The sequence below is a fragment of the Trachurus japonicus genome, chromosome 6 (assembly GCF_045865225.1).
Source record: "Trachurus japonicus isolate A0001 chromosome 6, Traja_1.0".
Classification (NCBI taxonomy): Eukaryota; Metazoa; Chordata; class Actinopteri; order Carangiformes; family Carangidae; genus Trachurus; species Trachurus japonicus.
This window is the reverse complement of record NC_140912.1, coordinates 4,500,924-4,516,424: the sequence shown is the minus strand read 5'-3', so window position 1 is coordinate 4,516,424 and position 15,501 is coordinate 4,500,924. Positions and strand designations below refer to the sequence as shown.

General features: G+C 41.0%; 1 protein-coding gene across 1 annotated transcript in view; it reads right to left on the bottom strand.

Annotated features, from left to right (window-relative positions):
- Positions 1-15,501, bottom strand: part of cry2 (cryptochrome circadian regulator 2) — a 60,681-nt gene that overhangs the window by 7,471 nt on the left and 37,709 nt on the right. The window contains exons 6-7 of the mRNA XM_085778357.1: positions 764-904; positions 546-671 (exon numbers count right to left, since the gene is read on the bottom strand). Coding sequence (XP_085634483.1) covers positions 546-671; positions 764-904 — 267 coding nt within the window. The remainder of the gene's footprint in view (positions 1-545; positions 672-763; positions 905-15,501) is intronic.

Sequence of the window (15,501 nt, the reverse complement as noted above, 5' to 3'; positions counted from 1 at the left end):
TCTTCTCTTGGGTGGATGTTACACTGATTAGTAGGCTGCACAGCTTTTATTTCTGCGATCACCTGAATGTTTTCAATAGTCAGTGACTGAGTTCAACACTTAAGCTTTTCTTTTATCACTGCATGAGTAGCAATATTATCATATTATCATGTTGTTTTAAATAGGTTTGAGAGGGAAGTTTGTGTCCTGTGGTCTCAGCAGGTGGAGTTGACATTTAAGTGAGTCAGGAAGTCCAACCCATCAGAGAGGGGAATGATTAATGCGCTCAGTTTCTGCATCAGTACTAATAATTCAAAACATAAGCAGTCACAGCACTTAAACAATATTAAGACTCAATTCTTTCACCGTATTAAAGGACTGTGAAAGAGAGGGTGTGGATATACTATAGTGTAACCACAGACATTAAAACTGAGCTTTTCAATCTCACTTCACAGATAAACTATAGGCCAAAGCTCTGACACCTGTTAGACCTACAGTGATGCTCATTCATCTTCCCTCTTTGTTAAATGTGAACATCTTCATTTGACAGTCGTGCAAATCCCCACCTGGACACAGATGGGATTTCCATCCATGCGGTCAAAGTTTGGGTTGTTGGTGGCAGCTGTGTAGAAGAACTCCCTCCATAACAACTGGCCAAACAGGGACAGAGGAGGACTGCAGCGCTTACGGAGCTGATGGAGAGATGACGAGAGGCAGAGTGAGAGAAGAAGAACAGTGGAGTGACCACAGAAGAGAGGAAACGGTGCGACATCTCAGGCTATACCTTCATGTAGAGCTCCCTCAGGTTGTAATACAGAACCCTACAGGACAGACAGCCGAAGCGCAGGTAGGGGCTGAGGCCCGTAGGACTGGCATACAGGGAGCACGTGCTGACCCGAGGTTTCTCAAGGTTGGCCACCCACACCTGTACAGAACGATACAGTGAGAAAAATAAATTAAAGCCACAAGCAGCGATGACGGGCCCTCACCCCATGCAATCGCCGGGCCTGAGGCATGTGTGGGCTGTGGCGTGAAGCGAGAGGGGAGAAAAAACCTGGAAGGAGGCAAATCGGACAAAGCATGAGGGAGTTATGAGAAGTTGATGTTTCATCCACCAAGGGGCTGTATGAGCATAACCAAATGTGGCCTGGTGCGTTCAGGGGCGGACCGTCATCACTCATGTGAAGTTTAGAGCAAATCGGACAATGTCGATGTAAAATATGGCACTTCCTGTTTCCACAAGGGGGCGACATGAGTGAGATTACGTATGAGCATATGGAGACGTTGAGGTCGTCACCCTTGACCTGTGTATCAATTTTCATGACAATACGAGTTCATTAAAGACATCAAAAAGCCAAACGTATTTTGTTGGCAAGGGGTTGATGGTCGCAGCGTTATGGAGTTATTTTTGTCTCATAAATATCTGTAAACGCACAGAAGGTGATCTACAAATGTTCCTTGGTTTGCACACGTGTTTTGCTATCCACAAAGGGTGATCTACAAATGTTCCTTGGTTTGCACATGTGTTTTGCTATCCACAAATACAAATTTCTAATTTGTAACTTGTATTTTGGTTTTTACAAATAAATGTGTATTTGTAAATATATTGTGTATTTGTAAATGTATAATTTTCTATTTGTAAAAACAAAAAAGCCATTTGTAAAACCGAAAATTCTGTTTGTGAAGTGTAACTCTGCACACACGCATCTCTTTCCGCAATGACGTATTTCTGAGACATTCCTGCCGAGATCCACACAGATCCACAAACTTACAGCTGCTGATTCACAAAGGGCCGCTCTCCTCACCAGGAGGGGCAGTGTTGGCGAGTAGCTGAATGAAAACTAACGAAGAAGACTGCTACTGGCTTATCTCGAGAAATTATTTTAATTCCCACTGTTAATGCGTCACTTTATTAAGTTTTAATGTTTTTATATGCGATAAAGTAACTGTTTAGATCCCCAATATGCGGTTAGTTTATCCAAATGACGCCTGTTTGGAAGTTTGCTCCGCCGTTCGCACCGCGGTAAAGTGAGCCGCTGTTTGCGAGATAGTGGTAAAGTGAGCCGCTGTTTGATTTTCGTTGGGCGCGTGCTACAGTAAATACGGTAGGCACGGTTCTCGAGCAAAGTGAAGGTCCTGAAAGATACATAAAGCCTATGTGCTTTTACTGGAGAAATGTGGAGGAAAATCACTTACAAGATTAATCAACTTTTTAGTTATATTTCACTGCCGTAAAGGGGAGAAAAATCACCTTTCATCGACATTTTACTGTAGAAATGTGGAGAAAAATTAATTTAAAACGACCCCTATAATAAAAGCCATTTACTGTATGCTGACCTTTGACCTTACCTCACACCAATTCCTTCATAGGTGTCTTCCTTATTTCTTTTGCATACTGTTCCTGGGGTCTTATTCTACTTCTGATATCATTTTGGTGGCATTTTACTGTAGAAATGTGGAGAAAAATAACCTTAAAGTCACCCCTATAATAAAACCCAGTTACAGTATGCTGACCTTTGACCTTACGTCACATCAATTCATTCATAGGTGTGTTCCTCATTTCTTTTGCATACTGTTCCTGGGGTCTTATTCTACTTCTGATATCATTTTGGTGGCATTCTACTGTAGAAATGTGGAGAAAAATAACCTTAAAGTCACCCCTATAATAAAACCCATTTACAGTATGCTGACCTTTGACCTTACCTCACACCAATTCCTTCATAGGTGTCTTCCTCATTTCTTTTGCATACTGTTCCTTGGGTCTTATTCTACTTCTGATATAATTTTGGTGGCATTCTACTGTAGAAATGTGGAGAAAAATCATTTAAAAAATCCCACCCATAATGACTTAACCCAATTTACTGTATGCTGACCTTTGACCTTACGTCACATCAATTCCTTCATAGGTGTGTTCCTCATTTCTTTTGCATACTGTTCCTGGGGTCTTATTCTACTTCTGGTATCATTTTGGTGGCATTCTACTGTAGAAATTTGGAGAAAAATAACCTTAAAGTCACCCCTATAATAAAACCCAGTTACAGTATGCTGACCTTTGACCTTACGTCAGATCAATTCCTTCATATGTGTGTTCCTCATTTCTTTTGAATATTGTTCCTGACATCTCACTCTACTTCTGGTATCATTTTGGTGGCATTTTAATGTAGAAATTTGGAGAAAAATCATTTTAAAAATCCCACCCATAATGACTTAACCCCATTTACAGTATGCTGACCTTTGACCTTACCTCACACCAATTCCTTCATAGGTGTCTTCCTCATCTCTTTTGCATACTGTTCCTGGGGTCTTATTCTACTTCTGATATCATTTTGGTGGCATTCTACTGTAGAAATGTGGAGAAAAATAACCTTAAAGTCACCCCTATAATAAAACCCATTTACAGTATGCTGACCTTTGACCTTACCTCACACCAATTCCTTCATAGGTGTCTTCCTCATCTCTTTTGCATACTGTTCCTGGGGTCTTATTCTACTTCTGATATCATTTTGGTGGCATTCTACTGTAGAAATGTGGAGAAAAATAACCTTAAAGTCACCCCTATAATAAAACCCATTTACAGTATGCTGACCTTTGACCTTACCTCACACCAATTCCTTCATAGGTGTCTTCCTCATCTCTTTTGCATACTGTTCCTGGGGTCTTATTCAACTTCTGATATCATTTTGGTGGCATTCTACTGTAGAAATGTGGAGAAAAATAACCTTAAAGTCACCCCTATAATAAAAGCCATTTACTGTATGCTGACCTTTGACCTTACGTCACATCAATTCCTTCATAGGTGTGTTCCTCATTTCTTTTGAATATTGTTCCTGACATCTCACTCTACTTCTGGTATCATTTTGGTGGCATTCTACTGTAGAAATGTGGAGAAAAATTACCTTAAAGGCACCCCTATAATAAAACCCATTTACAGTATGCTGACCTTTGACCTTACCTCACACCAATTCCTTCATATGTGTCTTCCTCATCTCTTTTGCATACTGTTCCTGGGGTCTTATTCTACTTCTGATATAATTTTGGTGGCATTCTACTGTAGAAATGTGGAGAAAAATAACCTTAAAGTCACCCCTATAATAAAACCCATTTACTGTATGCTGACCTTTGACCTTACCTCACACCAATTCCTTCATAGGTGTCTTCCTCATCTCTTTTGCATACTGTTCCTGGGGTCTTATTCTACTTCTGATATCATTTTGGTGTCATTTTACTGTAGAAATGTGGAGAAAAATAACCTTAAAGTCACCCCTATAATAAAACCCATTTACAGTATGCTGACCTTTGACCTTACCTCACACCAATTCCTTCATAGGTGTCTTCCTCATTTCTTTTGCATACTCTTCCTGGGGTCTTATTCTACTTCTGATATCATTTTGGTGGTATTCTACTGTAGAAATGTGGAGAAAAATAACCTTAAAGTCACCCCTATAATAAAACCCAGTTACAGTATGCTGACCTTTGACCTTACGTCACATCAATTCCTGCATATGTGTGTTCCTCATTTCTTTTGAATATTGTTCCTGACATCTCACTCTACTTCTGGTATCATGTTGGTGGCATTCTACTGTAGAAATGTGGAGAAAAATCATTTTAAAAATCTCACCCATAATGACTTAACCCCATTTACTGTATGCTGACCTTTGACCTTACGTCACATCAATTCCTTCATAGGTGTGTTCCTCATTTCTTTTGCATACTGTTCCTGGGGTCTTATTCTACTTCTGGTATCATTTTGGTGGCATTCTACGGTAGAAATTTGGAGAAAAATAACCTTAAAGTCACCCCTATAATAAAACCCATTTACAGTATGCTGACCTTTGACCTTACGTCAGATCAATTCCTTCATAGGTGTGCTCCTCATTTCTTTTGCATACTGTTCCTGAGGTCTTATTCTACTTCTGATATCATTTTGGTAGTATTCTACTGTAGAAATGTGGATAAAAATAACCTTAAAGTCACCCCTATAATAAAACCCAGTTACAGTATGCTGACCTTTGACCTTACGTCAGATCAATTCCTTCATATGTGTGTTCCTCATTTCTTTTGAATATTGTTCCTGACATCTCACTCTACTTCTGGTATCATTTTGGTGGCATTCTACTGTAGAAATGTGGAGAAAAGTCATTTTAAAAATCCCACCCATAATGATTTTTTATTATAGGGGTGACTTTAAGGTTATTTTTCTCCACATTTCTACAGTAGAATGCCACCAAAATGATATCAGAAGTAGAGTGAGATGTCAGGAACAATATTCAAAAGAAATGAGGAAGACACCTATGAAAGAATTGATCTGACGTAAGGTCAAAGGTCAGCATACTGTAACTGGGTTTTATTATAGGGGTGACTTTAAGGTTATTTTTCTCCACATTTCTACAGTAGAATGCCACCAAAATGATATCAGAAGTAGAATAAGACCCCAGGAACAGTATGCAAAAGAGATGAGGAAGACACCTATGAAGGAATTGGTGTGAGGTAAGGTCAAAGGTCAGCATACTGTAAATGGCTTTTATTATAGGGGTGACTTTAAGGTTATTTTTCTCCACATTTCTACAGTAGAATGCCACCAAAATGATATCAGAAGTAGAATAAGACCCCAGGAACAGTATGCAAAAGAAATGAGGAAGACACCTATGAAGGAATTGGTGTGAGGTAAGGTCAAAGGTCAGCATACTGTAAATGGGTTTTATTATAGGGGTGACTTTAAGGTTATTTTTCTCCACATTTCTACAGTAGAATGCCACCAAAATGATATCAGAAGTAGAATAAGACCCCAGGAACAGTATGCAAAAGAGATGAGGAAGACACCTATGAAGGAATTGGTGTGAGGTAAGGTCAAAGGTCAGCATACTGTAAATGGGTTTTATTATAGGGGTGACTTTAAGGTTATTTTTCTCCACATTTCTACAGTAGAATGCCACCAAAATGATATCAGAAGTAGAATAAGACCCCAGGAACAGTATGCAAAAGAGATGAGGAACACACCTATGAAGACATTGGTGTGAGGTAAGGTCAAAGGTCAGCATACAGTAAATGGCTTTTATTATAGGGGTGACTTTAAGGTTATTTTTCTCCACATTTCTACAGTAGAATGCCACCAAAATGATATCAGAAGTAGAATAAGACCCCAGGAACAGTAAGCAAAAGAAATGAGGAACACACCTATGAAGGAATTGGTGTGAGGTAAGGTCAAAGGTCAGCATACTGTAAATGGGTTTTATTATAGGGGTGAATTTAAGGTTATTTTTCTCCACATTTCTACAGTAGAATGCCACCAAAATGATATCAGAAGTAGAGTGAGATGTCAGGAACAATATTCAAAAGAAATGAGGAACACACCTATGAAGGAATTGATGTGACGTAAGGTCAAAGGTCAGCATACTGTAAATGGGTTTTATTATAGGGGTGACTTTAAGGTTATTTTTCTCCACATTTCTACAGTAGAATGCCACCAAAATGATACCAGAAGTAGAATAAGACCCCAGGAACAGTATGCAAAAGAGATGAGGAAGACACCTATGAAGGAATTGATGTGACGTAAGGTCAAAGGTCAGCATACTGTAAATTGGGTTAAGTCATTATGGGTGGGATTTTTAAAATGATTTTTCTCCAAATTTCTACAGTAGAATGCCACCAAAATAATACCAGAAGTAGAGTGAGATGTCAGGAACAATATGCAAAAGAAATGAGGAAGACACCTATGAAGGAATTGATCTGACGTAAGGTCAAAGGTCAGCATACTGTAACTGGGTTTTATTATAGGGGTGACTTTAAGGTTATTTTTCTCCACATTTCTACAGTAGAATGCCACCAAAATGATACCAGAAGTAGAGTGAGATGTCAGGAACAACATTCAAAAGAAATGAGGAACACACCTATGAAGGAATTGATCTGACGTAAGGTCAAAGGTCAGCATACTGTAACTGGGTTTTATTATAGGGGTGACTTTAAGGTTATTTTTCTCCAAATTTCTACAGTAGAATGCCACCAAAATGATACCAGAAGTAGAGTGAGATGTCAGGAACAATATTCAAAAGAAATGAGGAACACACCTATGAAGGAATTGATCTGACGTAAGGTCAAAGGTCAGCATACCGTAAATGGGTTTTATTATAGGGGTGACTTTAAGGTTATTTTTCTCCACATTTTTCTCCACATTTCTACAGTAGAATGCCATCAAAATGATATCAGAAGTAGAATAAGACCCCAGGGACAGTATGCAAAAGAAATGAGGAACACACCTATGAATGAATTGATGTGACGTAAGGTCAAAGGTCAGCATACTGTAAATGGGTTTTATTATAGGGGTGACTTTAAGGTTATTTTTCTCCACATTTCTACAGTAGAATGCCACCAAAATGATACCAGAAGTAGAATAAGACCCCAGGAACAGTATGCAAAAGAGATGAGGAACACACCTATGAAGACATTGGTGTGAGGTAAGGTCAAAGGTCAGCATACAGTAAATGGCTTTTATTATAGGGGTGACTTTAAGGTTATTTTTCTCCACATTTCTACAGTAGAATGCCACCAAAATTATATCAGAAGTAGAATAAGACCCCAGGAACAGTATGCAAAAGAGATGAGGAAGACACATATGAAGGAATTGGTGTGAGGTAAGGTCAAAGGTCAGCATACTGTAAATGGGTTTTATTATAGGGGTGCCTTTAAGGTAATTTTTCTCCACATTTCTACAGTAGAATGCCACCAAAATGATACCAGAAGTAGAGTGAGATGTCAGGAACAATATGCAAAAGAAATGAGGAAGACACCTATGAAGGAATTGATCTGACGTAAGGTCAAAGGTCAGCATACCGTAAATGGGTTTTATTATAGGGGTGACTTTAAGGTTATTTTTCTCCACATTTCTACAGTAGAATGCCACCAAAATGATATCAGAAGTAGAATAAGACCCCAGGAACAGTATGCAAAAGAAATGAGGAACACACCTATGAATGAATTGATGTGACGTAAGGTCAAAGGTCAGCATACTGTAAATGGGTTTTATTGTAGGGGTGACTTTAAGGTTATTTTTCTCCACATTTCTACAGTAGAATGCCACCAAAATGATACCAGAAGTAGAGTGAGATGTCAGGAACAATATTCAAAAGAAATGAGGAACACACCTATGAAGGAATTGGTGTGAGGTAAGGTCAAAGGTCAGCATACAGTAAATGGCTTTTATTATAGGGGTGACTTTAAGGTTATTTTTCTCCACATTTCTACAGTAAAATGCCACCAAAATGATATCAGAAGTAGAATAAGACTCCAGGAACAGTATGCAAAAGAAATGAGGAAGACACCTATGAAGGAATTGGTGTGAGGTAAGGTCAAAGGTCAGCATACAGTAAATGGCTTTTATTATAGGGGTCGTTTTAAATTAATTTTTCTCCACATTTCTACAGTAAAATGTCGATGAAAGGTGATTTTTCTCCCCTTTACGGCAGTGAAATATAACTAAAAAGTTGATTAATCTTGTAAGTGATTTTCCTCCACATTTCTCCAGTAAAAGCACATAGGCTTTATGTATCTTTCAGGACCTTCACTTTGCTCGAGAACCGTGTTTACCGTATTTACTGTAGCGCGCGCCCAACGAAAATCAAACAGCGGCTCACTTTACCACTATCTCGCAAACAGCGGCTCACTTTACCGCGGTCCGTTCGCGGAGCAGTGAAGCTCCATCTGTGGAGCAGCTAAGCTAACTAGGCTACCACCGGACGAGCGGTCTATCACAGAGGCTACAGCCGGGCTGCTGTGGTTTTCGGCCGGCTAACCTCCGCTGTCATCCAGGTCTCCCCCGGCTCGTTTTTTCCCCCGGAATGACGAAGCTGGTTAGCCAGCCCACCGCAGCAGCCCAGCTGCTGTTTAGATCTGATTAGATGTTTAGATGTTAGACTGTTTAGATCCCCAATATGTGGGTACTATACCAGACAAAGTATCACGGTTCTGGGTAATATCACGATACTGCAACCTTTTTTTATTATTATTATTTTTATGAACTGCAATGTATTTGTACAAGTTATAAATACTTATTAATTACTTATACTGTTGTTTGGTGCATGATAAACATAATACTGGTGAAGTAGGAATTAGACTGAAACAAATATTTTTGAATAAGCAATAAAAAACAAATAAATTAAGTTAGAATTTATATGGTTGAAAATAAATAACCATTCAGTCTCTTGCACATTCATTTATGTTTAACATATAAATAATCAACTTAGGATAAAAACAAATCCACTGTCTTTTTAAAAAATCTATTTGACAATAATGCTTCTTCTCCAACATAATAAACCAGAGGACAAAATACAATGAACAGGAACTGATTCCCTGTGAAAACTATATTTTTATGCATTTTCTAGGTGCTTTATACTTTGACATCCTTTAACTCTTTATTCCTCAGCCTGTAGTACACGGAGCATATAGCCTATGAGAAAATAAACAGAGCTAAATTAATTAAGTGCCACTGACGACAACGCCGCAGCAGACCCACCACTCGCGCCCGATGCTTCAACCATGGTGAGTGTGTTGTCTCGTGTTTGTGAAGCCGTGCGCGCGTCTGCACGAGACAGAACTTTAGCTCGTTGTTTGTTTTGAAGCAAATTTCTATCGAAGCGGAGCTGTCTCAGCTGTCTCAGATGGAGTCCGTTCTTGCCGGCATGAACACACGAACAGCCAATCAGACGTAAACAGCCTATAATATCCCCGGACATCACCAGTAACAGGCAAACAGCCAATCATTCAGCAGCTGTGTAGTTAAGTTGCAGTGGATGCATGTGGGTTTTGTTTACAAGAGAGTGCGTGCAGTGAGAAGCCGGAGGAGAAGAGAGGCGGCCGCTATGTAGCGGAAACTGGCACCGTAGTAGTAATCCACGGTAGTACCGTCGTGTAGAATTTCTAGTATAGTAGGAACCGATACGTTTTGGCACCGCGGGGTACCGTGGCTACCGTGGGTATCGTGCAACTCTAGAAAGAACATTTACATTTTTTCAGACAAGATGCCAGTCTCTTTTTTTTCGGAAATCAATGCCCGACCCCTGTCCCAATGTCAACACTGGCACATGTACCTGTAGTGAAAACCACACCCTCTCCCCGTGACAGGTGTGGAGTGGACGTGGTTTACACATCTTATTTGCATTTCAAGGTGCAGACACAGAAATGTCTCGTTCTCAGGAGAGCTCTGGAGAGCCACTTTTAGATTACTGAGATGTAGAGCTGCAGATTGATTTGGGGACAATACACTAGGAATACTCAGGGTTTCCCGCAGCGCTTTCCTGTTAAGGCGGCCGCCTTAACAACAAAGAGCTGCCGCCTAAACTAACGTCTTAAAAAAATAAAAATGTAGCGATATTCGCCGCGCCCCGCAAAATTCAAATTGCACTCATTATCTACTCACCCTCATGTCGACTAAGGGCTGGGAGAAGTTTCAGAGTCCTCCGTGGCTTCTCTGAGTTACAAGGGGTCTCGGCGTAGCAATGCATGTCCATATAACGATTGCAAATGGATACCACTTTTCTTCGTAACAAAAAGACACACCAAAAAACATCCAAATATCTCCATGCTGCTCGTATGTAATGTCCGTCTTGTATTGAAGCCCCGAAATGCGAAACTGTTCCAAAAAAAATTAAATAAGTCTATATTTCAAGCTTGTTTGTAGCGGAAGCTCCTCTGGACCCTGGTCCATCGAAATTGGACGATTTTCCTCGGAACAATTTCGCATTTCGGGGCTTCAATACAAGACGGACATTACATACGAGCAGCATGGAGGTATTTGGATTTTTTTGGTGTGTCTTTTTGGACGAAGAAAAGTGGTATCCATTTGCAACCGTTATACCATGACCATATGCCCCCCCCGCGCCCCGCCCCACACCGTACCACTGCACCTGACAACGTCATAGGCTACCGTTCTCAACCAGACTCTAGTCTCCTAGGACCGGGTCTGGCTCCAAGTTTAAGCAAATGCAAATAAATGAGCAAAGACCCGACCAGGTCCGACCAGTGTTGAAGCCTGGACCCTGGCCCAGATGCGGTCGGACCGCGGCAAAAAATAAATAAATAAATAAAAGACGCCCGTAGTTGTGTTCATAGAGACGTGACAGGTGGGGCACGACAAGCATGGTGATCAGCTGTGGTCATTGGATAGACTGTAGGTCATTTCAGTTTGCGCATCTGTGTTTTTTCCTTTTAATTTTTAATTTTATAACATTTAGGCTATGCGCATCGAGTGAGTGAGTGAGCAAGCGCCAGAGAGAAACAGTGGGCGCACCAGATGATTGCCAACCGGCAAAAACTGAAATGAGACGTTTAAAGAGAGGAAGAACACAGAATATAGCTACAATATATATCCAAGAAACTTTGTCCTGAGGAAGGATCTGATGGTGGCCCAGGTTTAGTGATGAGGAAACTGTCACTGTCAGCTGCACATCTGTCAGCAGCTGCTCCAATCAGACACGTCACAAACTTTAATTTGAAGGGACAGATTTGATGCTGATTTTGTTAACAGTGACTTTGTTGCACCCAAACATTAAGCATATATATCGGGTTCTGTCTTATCCAAATATTTGCTCAAACCTGGAGACAGACCCGACCCAGTGCAACCGGCATCTCGAGACTCGCCTTTTTTTTCTTTCTTTCTTTCTTTTTTTGAGAATTTACAGTAGCCTAGGCTATGACGGTCTGGGAGACGCTGTGCGCTACTGTAGGGGGGATGAGAAGGCTCGCGGTTCAAATGATATAGACTTGATCTAAAGTAGGATATTACTCTGTCTGAGCAGTGGGGGGGACAACACAAAACAGCGGCCTGTTTTCTGAACTATCGTTGGTCTTTGACGCTTTTCGCTTGAACTTTTTGAAGCAGTTTGGATGGTACTTTCCTTCTGCTGCTATGAGGTCACTAACACCTGCCAGCCGCACATGGACCTCCTGATCATACCTGGATAAATCCAGGATCTGCTCTCTCATTTTAAATGTAGCAACAGATGACACAGAGTAGACTCTTAGGCTGTCTTTACACTGCATGGTTCAAATGGCCCAATTCCTATTTCTTTCCTCTCAAGTGGCACAGATCAGATCTGTAACATGAACGTGTAAATAAATCAGTAGGGCTGCCCCCAAATAGTCGACCAAGCACTGGTCGACCAAAAAATCATTAGCCGACCAAAATTTCATTGGTCGATTGGTCGCAGGAAAAAAAAAAAAACATTTGGAGCCGTGTCTTTGTGCCTCAAAATTAAGCCAACATCAATGACTGAACTGTATATGAAACGTTATGGGGCTTTTATTTTGAAGGGCCAGATACAGGAAGTTGTGACACTTTTTTTTTTTGTTTTTTTACACGGCACGGCAGTCTCTCTCGTATCATTGCTGTTTTCAACCTTAGCGGGTGCTGTCCGTGGTGCTGTCTGAGCCCCGGTCCCGTCCCACAGCGCTCACCGGCGGTCAGTCTCAGTGTCACGGAGCGGATCCATGATAGTCCCCGCTGCAGTCAGAGACCCGCACCCATAGACACATGTCTATGCCCGCACCGCTCCACGCCGCGGACCCCCACCCCCGCACCCCGTCACACAGCCTGAGCTCAGTAACTTTTTACCCTCCTCATCTACTGTGTTTATTGGTGATAAACGGGCATTCTGCTGGTAATAACGGTGAAACCCGACCGGCACGAGCATTAATTAATTAATTCTCAACCTGACCGTGGGCAAAAAAAAAAATAATAATAATTTTTTTTTTTTTCCCCTCAAGGTGGGGGGTCGATTAGTCGACTAATCGCCATAAGTGACAACTACTGGTCGACCAACAAAATCTTTGGTCGGGGGTAGCCCTATAAATCAGATACTGTCAGATCAGATTCAGGCCCCGTCATATGTGGAAATAAATCAGATACGGATATCTGCCAATATGTCTGTAATCTAAACAGACAGATTGGATCTTTCCTGGCAATGTGCGTGTCGTACATCATCAATGATAATATTAATTTGTGTGCCCACACGTTTCACTGAACCTCTGTAGCCTGTGATTGACACGTGGGACTGACCTGGACTACCATGGCCAGCTGTAGCCAGCTGTGGTCACTGTCACAGGAGTTTTTACAGTGTTCCATTTTCGTGGTATTTACGCATCTGTTTTTTTTCCCTCACTAGTTCTTGTTTTCATATAACATTCATCTCTAGGGTAGGGCTGCTCATCTCACAACAGGTCCACTCCACTCAGGCACTTCAACTTTATTTTGTAAGGACAGACTACAGTAGATGTTCACAGTGATGTGTTGGATATAAACTCTAAACACCAGACTCACCTTCGTTTATAATTATTATTGAATTATAACGTGACCTAATAAATCTCCCATCTTTAAAAAAGTTAACTGGCTTATTTCCTCTTCAGTGGGCTGTTTAACACAAGCAAAGCAGGTGTAAATGCAGATATCAGATATGGGTCACTTCTGATCTGAACAATATAGACAGTCAAAAAAATCAGATAGGCATCAAATCGGAATTGGGCATTAAGGCCTGCATAGAAATGAATGTTACATGAAAACAAGAACTAGTGAGAAAAAAAACAGATGCGGACACCACGAAAATGAAACACTGTAATAACTCCTGTGACAGTGACCACAGCTGGCCACAGCTGGCCATGGTCAGGTCAGTCCCACGTGGCTACAGAGATTCAGCGAAATGTGTGGGCACGCAGGGAATTAATATTATCATCCTCTTATCGGCCTCCCCTCCCTTCCCATGGACCAGTCTGCCACCCAGTCCTCCCATCGAGCTGGCCAGCTCTCCCTGTTGAATGAACTTGGGTTAGGCCTATAGGTAAGCTATAGCCTGGTAATGAAATCAATGAATTCCACCAATAACTAATTAACGTTAGCTAGCTAGTAAGTAGAAAATAGCTCAGATCTATGGATAATCTAGCTATCTATCTTTAATCTATGGAATTAATTGATTCAAATAACTTAATTGATTTACATAAACACATTCATCAAATCAAAATGAGTGTTAGTTGCCTTTACTAGAGTAGATGGATACCAACAAAATTTTGAAAGCTGTCAGCATGCGTGTTGGCTTCTTGCCTGCAGTAACTCCCTTGTCAGGTTCCAGGCTCACAGTAATCCCCCAGATTGTAATAATATGGTGATATTATACATTTTCTGAAACTCCATAGGCAAGTGAGTATTTCAGTATCTGTTTTTTTTTATCCCTGGTGTTCCTATGTACCACAGGGTTAAAATAAAGAAAAAGAACTTAGGCGGAAATTGTGAAAAACAATATGTTCTTTATGGTTTGAGGAGCTCTAGTGACCTCCATCTATGTCAGAAAGGTCCATTGGATTTGAATGAAAGCTACATATGTCCCCTTTAAAATGATACCAAACACAATATTATTGAACATTGAGAAGTGCCCTAAACCAGGATAGGCAACAGCGTCTAACATCCAATTTACCATGGAAGGGGGGTTAAAGCAGAAGTAAGCGATCCGGTGGTTTTGGCTAACTTCTTGTCAGCCGATGGAGTTAGCAGTCTCCGCCCTCGTCATGGATCTATTGGTCCTCGTCCCTACGTCACCACATTCACGCGCATCCCTTGGCTGCACACACAGCCCTTCATGCCGTTCTCTCAACTCATTGGATAAAGGTTGTAGGATACAAGGAAGTATACAAGAAGTTTTCTCCTCGGCTAACAGCAGAGCAGAATGACTGACAGACCCGTGTTTCAGACCAAACACTCTATATAAGTGATTGCTGTCGGAAGATAGAACTATTTAAGACTTATATTAAAGCAGAAGTAAGTGGAATATTTGTGTTAGTCTAAGTCTTAAATAGTTAGTTATATCTTCCGACAGCAATCACTTATATAGAGTGTTTGGTCTGAAACGCGGGTCTGTCAGTCACTCTGCTCTGCTGTAAGCCGAGGAGAAAACTTTCCTTGTATCCTACAACCTTTATCCAATGAGGAGAGAGAACGGCATAAAGGGACGGTCCTCTCTGTGTGTGCAGCCAAGGGATGTGCGTGAATGTGGTGACGTAGGGACGAGGGCGGGGACTGCTAACTCCATCTGCTGACAAGAAGTTGGCCAAAACGACCGGATCGCTTACTTCTGCTTTAACTTATATAGAAAACCAGGGCCTTATTTGAAGGGCAACCGGTGGATTTTTATTTGGGACACCTTGAACTTTCAAAAAATGCTGGTTGCCCACTTTTCCTCAAAAATGCCTACAGGGTAACATGATTCTGAAGTTACAGCCCAGTCTACTAGGACGAGTTCGTTCAAATATGAGGTGTGGAAATGGCGAAAACGACGCCATCATCAAAATTCAAATCAAAATGGCTGACTTCCTGTTGGGATTTCACCATGACCTTAAGAGACTTTTTTGTGTGTCTGGGTATGATAAATATGTGTACCAAATTTCGTGTGCCTATGACAAACTAAGACAAATGGCGAGGCCATAGAGAAAACTCGTAGGGGGCGCTATTCAGCCATTTTGCGCTGCCCATGTGCGGCACCACCAAAATAT